At 29.2% G+C, this 19,692-nt stretch overlaps 1 protein-coding gene and 1 long non-coding RNA gene across 6 annotated transcripts; one reads left to right on the top strand and one right to left on the bottom strand.

The window, feature by feature from the left end:
- Window positions 1-375: 375 nt before the first annotated feature.
- LOC114190921 lies at window positions 376-2,541 on the bottom strand. Its single transcript, XR_003605885.1, has 3 exons — window positions 2,016-2,541; window positions 1,669-1,727; window positions 376-1,566 (listed from the first exon to the last, which is right to left on the bottom strand). It is a non-coding gene; the product is annotated as an uncharacterized LOC114190921 (long non-coding RNA).
- Window positions 2,542-9,424: 6,883 nt separating this feature from the next.
- Window positions 9,425-17,838, top strand: LOC114191803 (transcriptional corepressor LEUNIG_HOMOLOG-like). 5 transcript variants are annotated; one of them, XR_003606024.1, is made up of 14 exons: window positions 9,425-10,314; window positions 10,410-10,471; window positions 11,169-11,341; window positions 11,486-11,554; window positions 12,277-12,458; window positions 12,686-12,875; window positions 12,959-13,068; window positions 13,809-13,958; window positions 14,079-14,234; window positions 14,325-14,441; window positions 14,539-14,736; window positions 15,987-16,088; window positions 16,208-16,279; window positions 17,520-17,838. XR_003606024.1 is itself a non-coding variant. In XM_028081199.1 (13 exons), the coding sequence occupies exons 2-13, from the start codon at window positions 9,868-9,870 to the stop codon at window positions 15,339-15,341; spliced, it is 1,998 nt and encodes a 665-aa protein (XP_027937000.1). In that variant the 5' UTR covers window positions 9,425-9,716; window positions 9,817-9,867; the 3' UTR covers window positions 15,342-15,418. The 5 variants fall into 5 exon arrangements, 4 of the variants coding, with proteins under 4 accessions (XP_027937000.1, XP_027937001.1, XP_027936999.1 ...); XM_028081199.1 differs by lacking the exons at window positions 15,987-16,088; window positions 16,208-16,279; window positions 17,520-17,838 and adding an exon at window positions 15,198-15,418 and having other exon boundaries at window positions 9,425-9,716; window positions 9,817-10,314; XM_028081200.1 differs by lacking the exons at window positions 15,987-16,088; window positions 16,208-16,279; window positions 17,520-17,838 and adding an exon at window positions 15,198-15,418 and having other exon boundaries at window positions 12,692-12,875.
- Window positions 17,839-19,692: the final 1,854 nt, after the last annotated feature.

Raw genomic sequence — 19,692 nt, 5'->3', positions numbered from 1 at the left:
TGAAAATAGTTTCCGATAAATAAATTAAAAGAACATCTATTTAATTGTACATAACCTCATCATAATTCGATATGAAGTTGTAAGAAAATCAATCAAGGGAGAGATTAATCTTTCATGTGGAGTCACCCAATGACATGGAGGAAGATTATCTCTAAGATTATTCCTAAGCTTTTCTCTAAGATTATCAAGATTACCTACAAGATTATTTCCAAAATTATCCAAAATGATCTCTATGATCATCTTTAAGATTTATCCCAAGACTATATTTAAGATTATTTCCAACATTTATATTTAATATTTATCTCAAAGATTTAAGCACTTTAAATATTATTTACATTTATTATTATTTTAGTGAATAAAAATATTTTATCTTAAATCAACAAATCCCTCAAAATCTACCAAGAATAATAACCTTTTTTTTGGGTTATCAAGGTGCAAGAACTAAATTCATTGGCATTTAACTTTGTTGTTAAGTTCGTAAGAAATGAGGAATGTGTGATTGAGACTATACCATTCCACCAGAGAATAGGCTAAACTATCCTAAGGTTGATAGAAAAATTCAAGATCATTGTTTCCTTCACCTCATATATTTCTGAAATTTTCGGAACCCATTTCCATTTCATGTAGGAGTGTTTTGGAAAATTTATTTCAAAAATTATTATATGCAAATTATATTTTTTGAAAAATGAGTTCCGAAATATATTTCACACGTTCCAAAGATGTTATTCTAAAAATCTTGTTTCGAAAATTTTATTCTGAAAAATATCTATCCGAAAATTTTATTTCGAAAATTTTATTATGAAAAACTACTTTCAAATTCATAATCCGAAAGTCACTTTTATAAGAATTAAATGGTCATTTTTAAAATTGATGGGATGCAGGAAGAAATATATGTATAAGAAGGAATTGCCTCACCAATGTAGATGAAGGTGGGAGAAAATGGGTGGAGTTGGAGGTGGTAATAAAAGATAGGGTGGAGGTGGAAGAAGAAGATTAGATGAAGGTGAAGAAAAGCATGGAGGTCCTATGGGGGAGGGAAGAGAGAAGAAGAGGACAAATTTAACTTTTTACCTTGTTTACAGGAATGTAAGAAAAAATTCCCCCATTATAAATCCATTTAATTGGACTGGTGTTAATTTCTAGGTGGATATTTCTTCCTTTAGCTTCCCTTCCTCCAACCCGTTAAAACTTAGGCTTAACTTTAAGTGAATTTTAAAATTAGTTTATTTCGAAACTTTGAACCAATTTAGTCTTTTATCTTTCGAAATATGTGAATTTAGTCTTTTTAATTAAATTTTGTTAAGTTTATTTGACATTTTAAACTCATTTTATAATAATATTTGACTAAAGAATTCAAATAAAATCCTGAAATGCTTAAGATAGATTAAATAAACATAACATATCCTATTACACTTAGAATCATGTTTGTTATACCTTTAATAGTGATTATTTCCCCACAAAAAAGTGTGAGTCCTATACATCCCCCGATATCCATCCGTCAACAGGTTGTTCATCTCCACGATGTGCTTTGTGTCCACAAAATTAATCAACTGAACCTTCCATTCCCTTTTAAGAAATTAAATCATGTTCAACATCCATATTATCATGCACAACATCCATATTATCATGCACAACATCGAACACCATATAATAATTCAGAGCACTAACCATTTCTTCTTCCAAGGTGTCCAGTTTTTTCTCCTTTCGAGCCATTTTGACTCAACAACCTACACAAAAGCAATAAACAGACAACAACAAATCAATTCACCTCAACTAAAAAACATAACATAAATTTCACAAACAATTTTCACTTTCCCTTTCACCGAATCACCTGCCCAAAAAATAAATTAACATTTCATCTCCGTTAGCCGTGCGCGTATACAAAAAATGAGCTCAAGCAACCCAACCTTTTTTCTACTAATAATAGCGACAAAAAAAAAACTCAATCTTTCTGTCCAATGCAGTAACACAAAACACAACAACACCAATGTACGACCGCGAAAAGAAAACCTCACCTGAAAAACGAACCGTCAAGGTTGTGCTCTTCTTTTCTTTCCTCCGCACGTGCACGAACAACATAACAAAACCCCACCTAAAAAAATACCGCAGGCCCCTTCTCTTCTTTTCTTCCGCTCCTCAAGTGGTTACCTCACCTGAAAAACGAACCACCGAGGTTGTGCTCTTCTTTTCTTTCGCTCCGCACACGCACGAACAACACAAAAAAACCTCACCTGAAAAAATATTGCAGCCTCTTTCTCTTCTTTTCTTCCGCTCCTCAAGTGGTTGTCGTTCTTCTTCCGCTACTAAGTTCGGATTTTCTGTAGAAGATTATGAGTTGGTTCGTCAAACCACTACCCCTTCTGGAAGATTTGTTCGGCACCGCAACTACTTTCTTTTGATTTCATTCGCTGAAGTAGTGTTCTCGTCAACCGCATTCTGCAAACCACCATCGCTTCTGGAACATGTGTTCGACACCGCTTGCTTGGATTTGATTTCTGAAAAGTGAAAAAATCAAATTCTTGGAATTCGTTTGCGCGTTTGATTTCCTCACGGGCCCCACAATACTTTACCCACTAACCCACTCTATCATAAACATTTCAGAACTGCCACATCACGACTATTTTTTTTTAATTCAAAAACAATTTAAAAAATTCCACGTATCACCGACACTTTAGCTGGTAAAAAACGGGTTAAAAAAATCAAGTTAAAGTATTATTTTCTATAATATATGAATGAATAATGAATGAGAAACGACTGAGTGTGAAGATTGAGCATGATAGATGAGTTTCATATTTGTACTTCAAAATGCAATGTGAAATATAAATTTTATATTTCTATATTCCAAAATATAACCTAAAATACAAATTTATATTTTAAAATATACAAAAATTTGTTTTTAAGGTTGTATATTTTGGAACGTATCTAGATTTCGCGTTTCGAAATCTATTATATATTAAGAAAAGAAGATACCACTAAAATTACTACAATATCCATTTTCTTTTATTGACACGTGTCATAGAAATTAGCTTTCGTCATTTTAAAACTCTAATACAAAAGGACACGGGTTCAAATCCTACAAAAGTCAATTTATTTTAATTTTTTTCATTTATTTATGATTTCAACTATAATACTAATTATAAATAATATTATTATTTGTATTATTTTTTAAGTATTAGTATTTCTAATTATTAATAATATATTATTATAATATTATTTATAGTGATAGTAGTAACTTATTATAATATTATTTATAGTGATAGTAGTAAAATTATAACAAATATTAGTATTATTATTATATGTTACTATTATATATTATTACTATTAGTATTATTAACATTATTAGTAGTAAAGTTATTATTCTTATTTGTAATATATATTATTATTATTATTATATATTTTTGTTAGTAATTACATCTCAATTTATATTAGATTATGATAAATTATTTTTTTTGTCTTAAACTTAAAAAAAGGTATATTGATAAATATATGATTAGTTTAAAATTTTACTCCAATATTTCATTGTTGATATCCATAGCCATTTAAATTTGAAGGATTTGTCGACCATTATTGAATTATGTCAATCTTTGACAAAAACAAACAAATTAAAGATATTTTACTTGATTAATTGTCTGATTTATTTTATTTAACTCTTAATGTTTCATTTTTTACAACAAATATTATCAAAATAAAAATTGGAATAAGATGAAAGATGAATTTCTTGAATGCAATATGGTTATTTACATTCAAAAACCAATAACCGGAGATTTTTATTTTGAATAAATTATTGATGAGTTCAAATTTTTTTACTATATAATTTTAACTATAATATTAATTATAAATATATTATTATTTTTATTATTTTTATAAGTATTAATATTTCTAATTATTAATAATATATTATTATAAATATTATTTATAGTGATAGTAGTAAAATTATAACAAATATTAATATTATAATAATAATAATAGTTATTATTATTATATGTTACTATTATATATTATAACTATTAGTATTATTAACATTATTAGTAGTAAAGTTATTACTCTTATTTGTAATATGTAATATTATTACTATTATATATTTTTGTTAGTAATTACATCTCAATTTTTATTAGATTATGATAAATTATTTTTTTCTCTTAAACTTAAAAAAAAAAGGTATATTGATAAATATATAATTAGTTTAAGATTTCACTCCAATATTTCAATGTTGATATTCATACCCATTCAAATTTGAAGGATTTGTCAACCATTATTGAATTATGTCAATCTTTAACAAAAACAAACGAATTAAAGATATTTTACTTGATTGATTGTCTATTTTATTTAACTCTTAATTGTTGGAAGGGGGAGGCTTTCATCCATAAATGAAGAACATTTTTGATGATGTCTACTGATCTAGGATAAAACATAGCTTGGTTCAGTTAGGATATGCATTAGGCAATTAACTTCTCTTTATCAAATGTATTTCAAGCCTGCTGTGTAATTCTGCATATGATTAGTTTTTTAACTAATGGATTAGCTGTGAGTATGGTACAAAGTAAGTGAAAGTATACTCACGATAATCGATTAGGTAAATTGCTAATCGAATTAGTGACAACAAAAACCTTTGTATAAAAGTTGTTTTGGAATCTGTTTTGGGTCTGGAAAAATTAGAAAGATCACGCAGTCTTCATCTGAGATAGAGCCATCTGAGAGACACAAGTTTCAGAAGATTCTGCAAGATAACTCAAGTACAGATCCAAGAAGAATTGATGGTTGATTCTACCATGATGGATCTTGCTTGATTCAAGGAGCATCAAGTCAAATCTGCACAGCTTAGGTGTATTCGTTTCTTGTTTTGTTTTCTGTGTTTTCTTATTACAGTTGCTTCAGTGTTTGAAGTGTGGACCTAGGTGCAATTGTGTGGATGCATTGCTCCTAGGGGGAGTTCTTGATTGTTGAATCAAGTTCTTGGGTTTTGGGGGTTAGAATTACATAGGTGTGCTTGTAATTCTTGGAACCTTTCTGTTTAATGGAATCCTCCTAAGTGTGTTACTTAGGAGAAGACTGGATGTAGATTCTTTTTGAATCGAACCAGTATAAATTGTGTGTCTTGCTTCTTTCTTCTCTCTCATAATCTTTCTTGATTGATTTAAACAGTCCATTAACCCAGAACTGCGAAATTGATTAATTGAGCTTTAAAACCTAAAGATTTATTCAAGATTCATCTTAAACCATATAAAAGCTTGTTAATCAATTTAGATCCCTTTGTGGTTAAGATAATTAGACAGATCTGTTTTTAACAATTGGCACCATATTTATTTTGTGGTTAATCAATTTTACATTTATTTACTACAGGATCATATTTCAATTACTTGCACTTTTTATTTGTTTTGTTGTTTATTTTTATATTTGTGTAATTATTTGAATTATAAAAATAGTTACTAAAATTATTAAAATGATAAAATATACAAATAATTTTTATTATGAATAATTATTTTAATTTAACAAATAATAATTAAGAGGATAAAATTATATAAACAAAAGAGGACACAACAAATGTATATATCTTTATATATATATATATATATATATATATATATATATATATATATATATATATATATATATATATATATATATATATATATATATGTAGTTATTGTATTATTATTATTATTTTTATCACTACGAGATATTATTATAATGATATTATTGTTATTATTACTATTATTACTATTATTATTATTATTATTATTATTATTATTATTATATTAGACATACATCTTAAATTAATTTACTACGAAATCTCAATTACTTGTCATTTTTATTTATTTTGTTGTTAATGTATATCTTTGTATATAATTATAAATTATTATAGTTGACATTAGCCTTAGTGTTAGCATTAATATTAATATTAATATTTATAGCATAAATATTATTATTATTAGTGGTATCATTATTATTATTTTTTTTTATTATTATTATTACTATTTATAATGGTGTTATTATTATAAGTATGCTTTTTTCAATTATAGAAAATGTTGTTATACTAAATACTTTTGTGAAATAGAGTTTTAATCTTTTAAATTTTTATAATTTATAATTTATATTAATATTAATATTAGTATTTTTAATGGTTAAATAAATATAATAGCAATTATATTATTATTCTAAAAAAATTTAAAATAAAAAAAAGTAAAAAAATGTTCGCTCAATTAACAATATTATATTGTGATATCAATTCTATTTATTATATTTAAAACTGAAATTATTATTGCATCACTTAGATCTACTATTTCATTAGTTGAATAACAACATTTACAATAATATAACTTAATTTTCATAATATTTCATTACATAATACTTTCACTATTTTATTATTTAATATACAAAATAAAACAAATACGTCTCGTGCGTACGCACGGGTCAGAATACTAGTTCAAAATAAAAATCCTAAACAAGAGATTAAAATTGGAATTTTCAAGAGTATGAGTTGCATGAAGAAATTATGGGTTTGTAGGCGGTGCGACTCGAAGAGACCTAAAGAAAATTAAAAAATGAAAATTTTCATTTAAAATTTACTTTTTTGAACTTTTTTATACAAAATTATTTATTAAATTATCATAATTAATTTTATTTAATATTTTTTAATAGATAATAACGATAATTCATTAAATCTTTCTTAAAACATTGTTGATCTTAACTAAGTTTTTATTATGTTTAGTTTTGAGAAACTCTGCTTGAAACAATCTATATTAGAATTGTTAATATTATTCTATGAACTAAATATACATTAGGAAAATAATTTATTCTTTTTATATAATTAAGAATGTCAATTTGTTTATCATTTTCCAAATCTATAATTTATTTTAAGATATTTAATTCTGAAAATAAATCAAATTCATCAATATCCAATAAATTATCGTGTTTTAAAGATTTTTCAAAATTTAAGCATTTTTCTTTCAAAAATGAACAATCTAATGACTTTAGTTTGTTAACACTACATAAAAAAACATAAATATCTTCGTATGTTTTAAATTGTTGAAATCGTGGTAATTGTGAGAATTAATTCTAAATAATTCTCGAAGAGATTTTATAATTTCATTCTCAATGTTTTCATCAAATTGTTTCTTTTTGTGTCTAATACATTTTTCACAAAATTTAGGTTATTCTCAACTCGATAGTAAGTTCTTTTCCCTTAACTTGAATTCTTTTTATTTTTACAAAAAATCCACCTTTGAATTATACTTCAATTAATCTATTATCTACCAAAAGATTAACTCATCATCTAATTAATAGTTTTGTAGAAAAATTCCAATTTCTTGTCTTGAAATTCATAAATAAAAAAGTACCGAAAAACAAAACCGTGTAAAATAAACACATTTCTAATTTTAATACAAATTTAAAACAAAATAAAAACAACAAAACAAATAGAAAAAAAAATATATTAACCAAAAATGAGGTTGAAAAAATTGGTACACACTGACAGTATGAGATTCAAGATATATAATATGCCATAACTTTTAAAGGACTCTTAGAAAATAAAAAAATACGGAGAGACAAGAGAAGTTACATAACAAAAAAACAAATTAAAAAAATCCAGATAAATTATAAGAGAATAAAGATAATTATTATTTTCTAAATAAAATTATAATTTACTAAATAAATATTTTAGCTCATTAATTACCGTTTTTAACACCAACAACATTAAAAGATATTAATAATAATTTAATTAAATTTTATTCTCAAACATAAACTTATAATTAATTAAGATAAACTATATTAATAATAAAATATTTTTTAAGATAATTTTTTTCTTAAACATAATTTTTATAATTAATTTAATAAAAATATATTAGTAAAAAAGTTAGGATTTTTTTTAAACATAATTTCATAATTAATTTAAAAAATATTAGTAAACTTTTCTTTTAAACCTTATTTAGAGGTATGAAATAAGTGTTTTACTTACTTTATTTTTTACTTGACGTTGAATAGTTGAATACAGAAAAAAAAGTAGCCAAAAAATGACAATACATTGAAGTTTGGGGACTGCTGGAAGCAATTTGTGAATTACAGAAACCCCATTATATTATTAGGAAATGAAATAGCATGATTCTACTATTCCTATTTAGAGGTGTAAAAAGGATTTTAACTAATTTCCACTTGTTTGATTCAGATTCTGTTAGAAAAAGTTCGGTTGTTTTAAATAGTCCCCCAACCACAACCTTTTTACTCTTTTTTCACCATTCTCTTAACTTTTTTATTGTAATTCTTTAATTTAATTGTATAATTTGACAATTTAATATTTTAAAAAATTATAATATTATTTAATGATGTATAAATAGTTCGAATCTATATATATTTATTTATTCGATTATATAAATTGATAGTTTAATTTTTAAATATTATTAACAACTTAATTATATTGCTTTGATTGTATTATAATAAATATATAAAATAAGTTAAGAGAACGAACATCTTATGAATTAAACAAATGAACTAACCGAACTTATAAATTAACGGTGAATTAAACTTAATTACAAAATTTCATCTTCACAAAAAAAAGTAATTTAAATTTAACTATTTTTTAGTTTATAAAAATGTTAAACAGTATTCTAAGAACACTAGTCAAAAAATAATAAATATGTTTGGATATCATATTTTTAGTTTAATCCCAAATGATAGAACTCATAGTTTACTGACTTTCACACCGGTATTATCAGAATAATTGAAGCTTATATTCCGCATACCAACTAACACAATTAAATTCCTTGACCAAATGCTTAATTTGGACACTCCAACCACTTCTATTAAATCCCTTTACTGAATGCATACATTCACACATAACCACTTATATTCAAATCCTTCACTAAATCTGATTGCTATCATAACTTCTAAACTAAATTACTAAAATATTCAATTTATTAAAACATTAAGTTATTCAAGAACTATATTTCTAAAAAAAATAGACTAGTTTACTTTTCAAAATTTGACCTTGTCTAATTCATACTCTTGTTGAATAAATTAGTTAACACCTCTTCGATGTGACAATTAATGTTATTATTGATGTGTTGGATTATATTTTTTTATACGAATCGAAAGATTATATATATATATATATATATATATATATATATATATATATTTATATATGATATTGATTTTATATATCTAAATTATTTGATATTAATTTTATATTAAAATCTTAAGAGGACGATATTATGAATATTTATTTTTATATAATATTTATTTTTATTTATTATATTTAATATGAGATTTTTAATTCTTAGACTATTTCCGACAGATTTAACATCGCATTCTTTAATATTATTTTTTTTTTAGAAACAAATAAAAGTTGGTATGATTAAAGTTCAGTGGAAGAAATTAAAAAAAAAGAAAAGATGAAAAAGCATTTTACACTTTAAAGATATCAGAACCTATTCTCCACTACTTCCTCACTGTTGATCTTTCTCTCTTCACTCTTTCTATGTGTTCATCTTCTCCCTTCTCACAGTTCGTCTTCTTCTATTCTCTTTTCACTGTTTATCTTCTGAATTGGTTCATCTTCTCTCTGCTGTTCCTTCTTTTCCTCTGTGTTTATTCCTGATTTCCTTCCTCACCAATCGAATCGGAAACTGAATCGTTAATCAAACGGTTCAGTTCCGATTCATGTTATGATATGAATCACAGAGGAAGAATTTTGTAACGAATCGAGATTTTCCAATCGTAATGTATATTCTAACGATTCTAGCTGAACTGCTTTGGCTATAAACCCATTTTTTTCGCTTCATGTAATAATCAAAGTAGGTCTTCTTCTCTACCTTCAAACAGGGGTGAAGTGTGTGCCACCTTCTATTTATCGGCCTGATTATAATCTTAGACATGGAGAAGAGTATTAAACTAAATCTTCCTCCTATCTCCCTCTTGGATTTGCCTGAATCCACCTTGGATTTCATTCTCAAGTGCCTTTCTCCAATGGACCTTTGCAGAATGTCAAAGGTGTGTGTTTTGTTGAAGGGTAAATGTGAAAGTGATGAGTTTTGGGAAAATCACATAAAAGAGAAATGGGGAAGAGTGATTGGTGATGCTGTTTACAAGGAGTGGGAGTGGCACATAGCAATTGCAAAAGATGGAGTTTTGTTGAACAATCAACACACCAATCAAACTGGCTCAATGGGTTCTTTTTCTGGTGTTTGGCCTAACCTATGTCTTGGTTCATACTTAGAACATTTCAAGCTCCTCAATGGTAAAAACTCAAACAACTTTATGATGTCTTTGTATTTCTCTCTAGAGACTGGTAGCTTTTGGTTTCCTGCTCAGGTCTACAAGGTAAAAACTAACTACATTTTATATTTCAGGTCTAAATTTTTTTAATATTCTTTTATATATATATATATATATTGATCAATATTATGTATTTTCAGGAACTGGTGATTTACAATGCGTTGGTTAAGTATGACTCACAATCTAATACTTTTCAAGCAAGGTATATGCAAAATGGAGACCTCTTTGAAATATACATGCATGAACTGAATATAATGTATCAAATACTGTAACATTATATATCATCAATTTTCACCTCTTAACAACCAAAAAAATAGTTAAAATAAATTTGGTTTCAATAGAGAAATACATTTTACTATATAAATTTCAGAAATTAAAAACTTGATCAGGTCAATTTAATGTATGTGAACTATCAAGTATAAATTGTGTTTACACATACATCCAGTGAAATTTAATCATTTTATTATATCTTGTTTCTTTATTAATATAATGTAGCTACAGGAAAAGTTCCTTGTTATGTACGCCCCTTATAAAAAAAATTACACTCACCATACATATAGAAAAAAATAAGTTAAAATTAATTTTTTTTTATATAATTCAAATTATGGATAAACTAATTTGTAGAAACACTTTTACATAGTTTCTATAAATTTTTTATTTTAAGTTATAAATAAATATAACTTAGATGAATTATTTTACTTTTCTTTTTAAAGGTGTTTATGGAAAAACCCAAATGAATGGTTTAGCTTAGATTTAAGTGCAATAATGTTTGCTTCTTAGGCAAAGAGAGTGAAATAATAACCTAGATTCGGATGGCTATATCTCTTGAATTTAGTTTCTTTAGCAAGAGTTTTGTTTTTTGTGAAATATTTAAGTGGATGTGATTTATGTTATGTTAGGTATCAAAATAGAGATTGGGGATTTCTCGGGAGGAACATTGAGTGGGATATGGTGAGAGCTCCCGCAGTTGATACTCCTCCATATGTTGTCCATGTCTCTCATTGTTCACACAACTTGAAACCAGAGGATCATGTTGAGATTCAATGGAGACCAGATACACAATCTCCTTATGGTATTATTCTAAAATTAGTTAAATTTAATTTTATTAAACAACTATTTTTTTTCTTATATTTAAGAATAGAGAAAGTAATTCCGAATGGATTTACCTTGTTTTCTTTATAGCTTGATGTCAAACAAGTTGTGGAATGTATTGCAGATTGGTGGTATGCTGTTATTGGTCACTTGGACTCATGTAATCAAAATTGTTGTCGGTGTCATTACAGCGGTAAGAAAATTTCTGATTCCGTGTTTTGTCAAGAAAAACCTATGCATGTGATAATTTTAAATGCTTTTAATATTTTTAAATTAAATATCGGTTATTTATTTCAAAATAACTATCAATGATTTTCACTTTTTCATATCTACAAATTAAATCAAAATTCATTTAATTTAGACTTAACAAAATTTAAGTATAAATAAATTTGATTACTTTAAACTACTTTTTTATTAAAAAAAATTCATTTATTTAGTGTTCAAAATATTTTTTTTTATCTAAGCATTTTGTCATTATGGAGATGACCTAACTGTTATTTTTGTCTTTCTGTCTTCTTATCTATCAACTCGTGTTTTTCTTCATTAATTTTTTTCAACTCGAAAGTTAGCTTTGTTATTGGAGAGGGAAGAAATAAGTTGACAAGTGATTGAAAATGAAAGGAATGAGTTGATCAAAATAATAAAATATTTTAAACATTTAATAAGATAATTTATTTTCATATAAACTCAATTTGATAAGATACTTAGAACTTAATGAGCCAGTTTAGTTTATAAGAATTGATTAGTAAGTAAATGAGTAGAGAAATAAAAAATGAGAGTAAAATAATGATAAAATAAACAAATTCCATCTTAAAATTTACTGACTTCTTACATTTTCCAGAGTAAAAGTGTACTAGGACAACCATACGAAATTTTATTCATATCTAAATTGCATTTGATCTTGTTTTGTGATAGATACGTTGATAGTGGAGTTCAGGCAATACCCTGAAGAATCAGACTCTAGACGAATAAAGTTGTGTAGGAAGAAGAATGAAGAACAAAGTGATCAAATAGAAGGCTACTATGGGGGAATTAGAAAGCTTGAGAATGAGGATGAGATTGAAACATGGAAGAGGCTCTTCCCACTTCAAATTCAGGTACACTCTTGGAGTTACTTGTCACAATTTTGCATAACTCAAGGTTCCAAATTCCTTTGCTTTTAACAGGATCAAGGAAAAAATAATTTAATTATGTTCACCCATTGATCGATCATAAGTTATTCTTAACATGATTCCTAAAGTATTATAGAAATTAATATACTTACCTGAACCTTTTTAAGTTACTGATGATAGTTCTTGAATCTTAATTATTCATATCCTTCTAGTTTCAGGATGACATGGAAGACTTTGATGATGTTGGCTCCTTAGAGGATAGTGTGGAATCATTTCACTCACATGATGACATGGAACACTTTGGAGATGTTGACTCCTTAGACGATAATGTGGAATCATTTCTCTCACAGGATGATGGTGATGGAACGAACCCTTCTGAGCATCATACAGATGCTTCGCAAGGTAATCTCATGTTCTGATGCATCTGTATAAGCTTTTACCATTGGCGTTGATCAGGGTGCTGGCTATATTGCTTTCCCTCTCAGGCTTTACCTTCGGTGAAGTTGGTTCTATGCGCAACAGCAACAGCAAAGTTGTTTGCTGTCATTTCTCTTCAGATGGAAAATTATTGGCTAGTGCCGGAAATGACAAAAAGGTAGAACATATTTCATTCTCTTTTTACAAGACACTAGCATCATCAATTATATTTCTGCTCGTGGAATGTAAAATGGAATATTTTCTTTATCAGCTAGAGTAGAATATTGAGTGAAGTTGGCCCTAATCGACCCAGTCGAAGGTCGTGTTAAGTAACCCAAGCCAAAGTTTGAGTTAAGTTGGTCAAGAACGAAAGTCTAGTCAACCTAGTCAAAACTTATCAAGTGGGCCAAGACGAAAGGTCAAGTTGACTCGGACAAAGGTCAAACTAAATGAATCGGACTAGGTGGACATAAGTCAGTATGAGTTTAAGTCGAGCTAGATCGGCTCGATGTATGTCTAATTGGCCTAATAGTTAGTTATATTATATTGGTTTATTGAATTTAATTTATTTGACAAATTGAATTGAATCTAGATTTAATCCAATTTGAATTGGACTGGAAAAAAAAAATCAAATTTGGTTGTTCTAGTTAACATGGAAATGGATTATGGATCCAATCTATTTTATTGGATCTAGACTGGATTTTGAAAAATCCAATCCATGCCACCCTTACAAATTGTAAATTTGTTTTATAGATTATGGTGTAAAGATTTCTGGCAGGTCTAATGTGTTTACTTGCACTTTCAAATGTATCAAATTTTGATCATAGTCCTCTAATTTTATTTTGTTTAGCTATTTTTGGTAATTGTAAATTTAAAGTCCATGTAAATTATACTTATCATCCTATTTCTTGTTACTAGGTTGTTGTGTGGAACATGGAGACACTGCAAACAGAGAGTACAGCAGAGGAACACAGTCTTACTGTTACTGATGTTCGCTTCAGACCGAATTCAACTCAGCTGGCAACATCTTCGTCTGATTCAACTGTTCGTTTGTGGGATGCTGCTGATGTAAGTTATTCTCTTCTGAATGCAGACCTTTCCTTTTCTTTTCTTGCTATGAAAATCAGATCTGCTTTCTGTTATTGGTTCAGTTGCTACTGGACTTACCATTGACTATTACTTCTGCAGCCATTGTTTTCCTTACAGGTACATATTGGTCATACTTCACATGTGGCGTCCCTTGATTTTCACCCAACGAAAAATGATCTTTTCTGTTCCTGTGATGATATCAATGAGATTCGTTTCTGGAATATTAACCAATATTCTTCCATCCAAGGTTTTAAGGTCACTTACAAAATTTACTTTTAGTTTTCTAGATATTATTATGAATTAGGGTTTTTCTCAACTCTAAACGATATTAAATTAATGAATCAGGGAGGATCTACCCAGGTGAGGTTTCAGCCAAGGGTTGGTCACCTTCTGGCTGCAGCAAGTGGGAGTTTTGTGTCTCTCTTTGATGTTGAGACTTGTATGCAGATGCATACATTTCAGGTTTTAACATGGACACAAAACTGCAAATATCTGAGAAAGTAATAAAATTCTTCTGACCTATTTTTTGTGTGATAATGATAATTTAATGCATTTCCAGGGACACTCTGCCGAGGTACATTTCGTGTGTTGGGATCCAAATGGAGATTACTTGGCATCTGTGAGTGAAGAATGTGTGAAAGTGTGGTCAATTGCATCTGGGGAGTGCATTCATGAACTTAATTGCAATGGGGAAGCCTTTCGTTCTTGTGTTTTTCACCCAATCTACTCAACTCTCTTGGTTATTGGAGCATACCAGGTATGTATATGCCTATGAAGCTTTGTTGTTTGCTATTCCTTTTCACTTCTTTTATTATTTATTTGTTTTATATATGTAAAGTAATAATAAAAAAGTTACTTCACCCTTCACTTTTTCTCATAAATAAAACTGTTAAAAGTGATTACTTATTAAAACTGTTAGATTAAGAAAATAAACAGAAGGTGAAGATAGAAAGTAACTCTCTTATAGTTACTCTTAGAGTAATCCTTCCTTGTATCTTTGGCTGTGCATTGGCTAATAATATGGATCATAGAAGGAAGGTAATCAAAGAGAGAGATTAGAGAAAAAACATGTTCACATAAAACTCTTGATTAGTTTCACACTCCCCTTCTCAATACAAGCTTTTCCTTTTTATAGAGAGATGTCACAAACACTCTATATAGTGTGTTATGGAAATTAATAATTTATATGTTCTCATTTTATTTACTGATGATTTGCAGTCATTGGAGCTATGGAACATGGTTGAGAATAAAATAATGACAATTCCAGCTCATGAGTGTGTGATATCTGCATTAGCACAATCACCCGTCACAGGGATGATTGCTTCTGCCAGTCATGACAAATCTGTAAAGATTTGGAAATAAATTTTACTATTTTATGCTTCAAACAAACATGGCTCATCAAATTACAATGATATTATTATTAGTTCCTTTCGTTTTAATATCCAAAATGTATGTTGTCCAAGTTTATTGTCTGTTTACTTATTAGCAAATTACACGAATTAATCAGTGATGAATATATATAGTTGATGATATTAATTAGTTGGAAGTCCTATGTATAATATTATCTTGTCTTTGCTTCATGCACTCCACAATTTATCTATTGTACATTTATTTTTATTTATATTCCATTTCCATGGTGCAAACAAGTAACATTTATTTTTGTTTATTTTATGGGAGGTGCAAACAAGTATACAAAGTAATTTGGGAATGCACTTGCGATAAAAAAAAAAAAAAAAAAAAAAAAACTGGAATGGACGTTTCGAGAACTAATGGAAACAATTTTGGCACATAAGTTTCCGAAACTTCGAAATACTAAATTGCCATAATAAATTTATTTGAATTATCTATTCTGAAACATCTACGATATAAATTGCATTTATAACTGTAAGCCCTTTTTCAGTGTCATAGAGTTTTGGGCTTGGCCTTTTCGGAGGTCCAGGGCCAGCCCTTCAGTAGGACCCTATACCCCACTCAGTTGCCTCATTTGCATCTTGTCTCCCTTTTCAGAAACAGCAGCTTCCTCTTCCCCTCTGATCCCCTACAAGGTGCTCTGCTAGGGCACAATCTTCTTCCATCCTGAGTTAACAAAAATCGACCCTGTACCTCCTGGTAAGTCGAACTCTTGAGCCTTGGGTCTACTTTCTTCCCTTTTTTCCCGCTGTTTGAGCATGTTGGTCAGTTAGGGTTCCGTTTATTTACCTCGTTTTGTGCTGATTTCCATGTTTCAGCTCACTGCTCTAGCCCTTGGAGCTGAAATACTTCTTAGTTGCGGGTTTATTTCGTTTTAGCATCTAAGCAAGGTAAGGGAAGCTAGTTTTAACCGTTTAAAGTTGTTTTTGGGTGCCATTTTGGTTTGTTGCATGTTTATATGCTTGAGAAGTATGTGTAATCGATTGAAACTGGGTGCATGTGTTTTTGGTTGTTGGATTGAACTGTTACTCTGTTGCATGTATGTGGACAGTTGCAAGAACTGTCAATCTCGCCCAGGCGAGCTCGTCTCGCCTAGGCGAGAGTGTCTGAGACCCACCCAGGTTCTACTCGAGCAGCTCGCCCAGGAGAAAGGCCCTTGTCTTTGAGTTGTCTCGCTCAGGTGAGAGTACCTCGCCCAAGCGAGTTCTCGAAGGAGAAGCTGGTGTGCTCTGTTCGCAGCCTCGTCCAGGCGAGGTGTTTTATTTTTGGGCGAAGGACGGTCTCGCCCAGGCGAGCTGGTCTCGCCCAAGCGAGATGCTCGCAGAGTGCCCTATTCCAGGCCTCGCCTAGGCGAGATGGCCTAGCTTAGGCGAGGTCTTCTAGCCCAGGCGAGAATAGGGTAGTTTTATGTTTTTGAATTCATGTTTACTTGAGTGTGGCTATTTCTCTCGAACATGCAAGATTATGGTGTGATTTCATGAGTTGTATGAGTTATATGCACTAAAATCTGTATGATAGCATGAGTAATGTATGAAGTTGTGTTTGGATGGTTGATAATGAGCATGAGAAATTAATGTTGAGGTAACAAGTGGTGGTTATGTGATATGAAACATGAGATTGGTGTGAAATAGGCATAATTCCATGAGTCTCGTGGGGAGACTTTATGGTGGCGTGTAATGTATATATTAAGGTAAGGATTCAAGTAAGGATTGCATCCCGAAACTCTAAAGGGTCAGTGAGTCTCAAGTAGAGCAAACTGACCCAAGTGGTGAGAGTAGCGGGAGGCCCTAGTCTTTGGCAGGATAATGGCCTTAGATGCTTAAAGGCTAACCTTGTGTGTGGTAGGGTGAAACCCATTGACAATGGCTCTGCAGAGTAGTAGAGGCCACCACAAGTGCAAGCGTCCAGTGAATCCGATCTTAATATATGTATCCGGATAATAGAGTCATAGGTGTCTTGCTTGTTTGCCATCATATGATTTATGTGTCTCTGTGTTGTATGCTTGTGTATGTTTATGCACTTATTCTTTTACTCTATGATAAGTTTCATGTTACACTAGCTTACCCTTGCTTTTTGTGTTGTTTCTGTTATGTTTCCTCTTTTGCGATGATCACCTTCTGGTGGGAGCAGATGAGAGGGAGGTTTGAGATGGATCTGAGAAACGGAGTGGTGCGGCCTAGATTCCCTGTCTGGATGTCTTAGGAGTAGTTTCATGGCCATGAGGCCTTTTGTATTAGTTGCCTTGAGGGCAACCCTTTTGCAAGACTGTTAAACTTTTAAAAATTTCCTTTTGCTTAGGGCTATGTGGTATGCCTAAGTTTCCTTTTAAGTACTTCAGGATGACTGTAATAGTTACCTTTCGTACGCTTCATGTTCATCTGAGTGCTTCTCGTTATTATAACTGTGTGATGTTTTATTTAGTAATGTAATCTATTAAAATGGGATGTCACAGTAACACTTTAAACCTTTTTGTCGAAATGTTCTCCAAGGATTTTTAAGTTTATTAAAATTGTTATCTGAAAAAAAAATTCATAAATTCATTATTTTATGAATTTTTTCAAGTTTCACTCATGTCATAATTGTGTCATCTATTTCTGATAAACTCTATAAAAATCTATCATGTATAAGATTTGATGGTAAGTTTTGACGAGTAGCTTACACTGTCGTGACAACACCATCACATTCGACATAAATGATAAATGACAATATGGATCGACTCACCTCATTTGTCATGCAAAAAACGAGTTCTCTCATCCAGCATAAAAAATGTGGTTTAGTCTGTCTCACATATAATAGATTATCTTTTGTTAATGTTAATAAGTGAATTTTAAATTTAATTTAATATTATAAAATTAATTTGTAAAAGAAAATTTATATCCATTTATACACTTTAAACTAGTTTTACCATTAGTTAATGTGAAAATTCCATAGGTTAGAATGGCTCTTTAAAACTTGTCTCTATTTATCGCTTGAAATTATTTACACACCATTTTATTTATTTATTAATCTTTATTGTGGATATAAATATAATTTTTCATTCAATAACTCCAAGCCCAAAAAGTACTTTCCTGTGTACTCAGTTTGCTACCTGCAACTACAGGAGTTTGCTTCCATTCATTGCCCGTTGAAACTGTAGTTGTGGAAACCCTTTAACCGGTGAAGTTTTCTTGAAGCATTTATGTAGTGGATTTGTCAAAACATGAGAGTGTTATCATCACTGATAATTTCACTTAGTATTATGTATTATGTATTCCAAATAAACATGTTTCAAAGTAAATTATACATTTGAAGAATGAAGTTGAACTTGAGTTTTCATGCAACTTCTTAAGTTTTTTAGACATCTCTTTATAAGGATCTTTGTATATTTTCTAGAAACTGTGATATTTTAACAATTCTTTTTTTTTACAAAATTTACTTTTCAATATACACCAAACATTTTTTTTTCTTTCTCTAAGTCACATCAAATCTTTCTTTTATCTCATCACGGGTTATTGTCAAAAGTTTGTCGACAAAACTTTGTTAAAAAATAATTTTCCTTTGTCTTATTAGTTTGGATATATAAAACTTTATACTATGTAAATCTCTTTTCATTGTAAATTTTATTATTCATAATATCATTGTTTATGATATTATAACCATGTCTTCTCTTAGGTGTTACATGGGAGACTATAAGCTTTGAATTAAATCTTGAAAATGACTACCCACACCCCTTAGTAATAACTTTAGGGCAAACATTCAATGCTTTTTTTAATTTCTATTTGTTCATAGTTAGCTAGCCCTCACTTTCGCTAACCAACTTTGTCTCATTTGTAGTAGGATTGTTACAAAACTACTCAATCATTTTTTCTGGTTTCTACTTCTTACACCCTCATAATCTCTCTCTACACCCCAATCTTTCGCCTCCTTTATTTTTTATATTTGCAACGAGACTCCATTATTGTCCCTTGGTGATGGCTAATAGTGGATGGTGCAATGGTTGACAAAGAGTGTTAATTAAGCACAATGTGTTAAACTTAGTGTGTGGTTGGAAAGTTATGGTGAAAAATGGAGTTTCTCAACACTGGTTTTTCTTTTTTTTTTTTTTATGTTTTCGAAATCGCATTACCTAAAAGTCTCTTAGATATTTTAAAATAGATATTTTAAATTATACAATTTATAAAAAAAAAAATCTTTTTATTAAAGATAAAATTATCATTTCAACATGTCTATGGAGTGCTGGAAGAATACATGGGTGGAGGAAGCAATGTCCTTCTTTTTTTCTTTATCTAATTCATTTTGATGAAACACAGAAACAGTAGTGAGT

The sequence above is a fragment of the Vigna unguiculata genome, chromosome 7, assembly GCF_004118075.2.
Source record: "Vigna unguiculata cultivar IT97K-499-35 chromosome 7, ASM411807v1, whole genome shotgun sequence".
NCBI lineage: Eukaryota > Viridiplantae > Streptophyta > Magnoliopsida > Fabales > Fabaceae > Vigna > Vigna unguiculata.
This window is presented reverse-complemented; position numbering and strand designations above follow the sequence as displayed.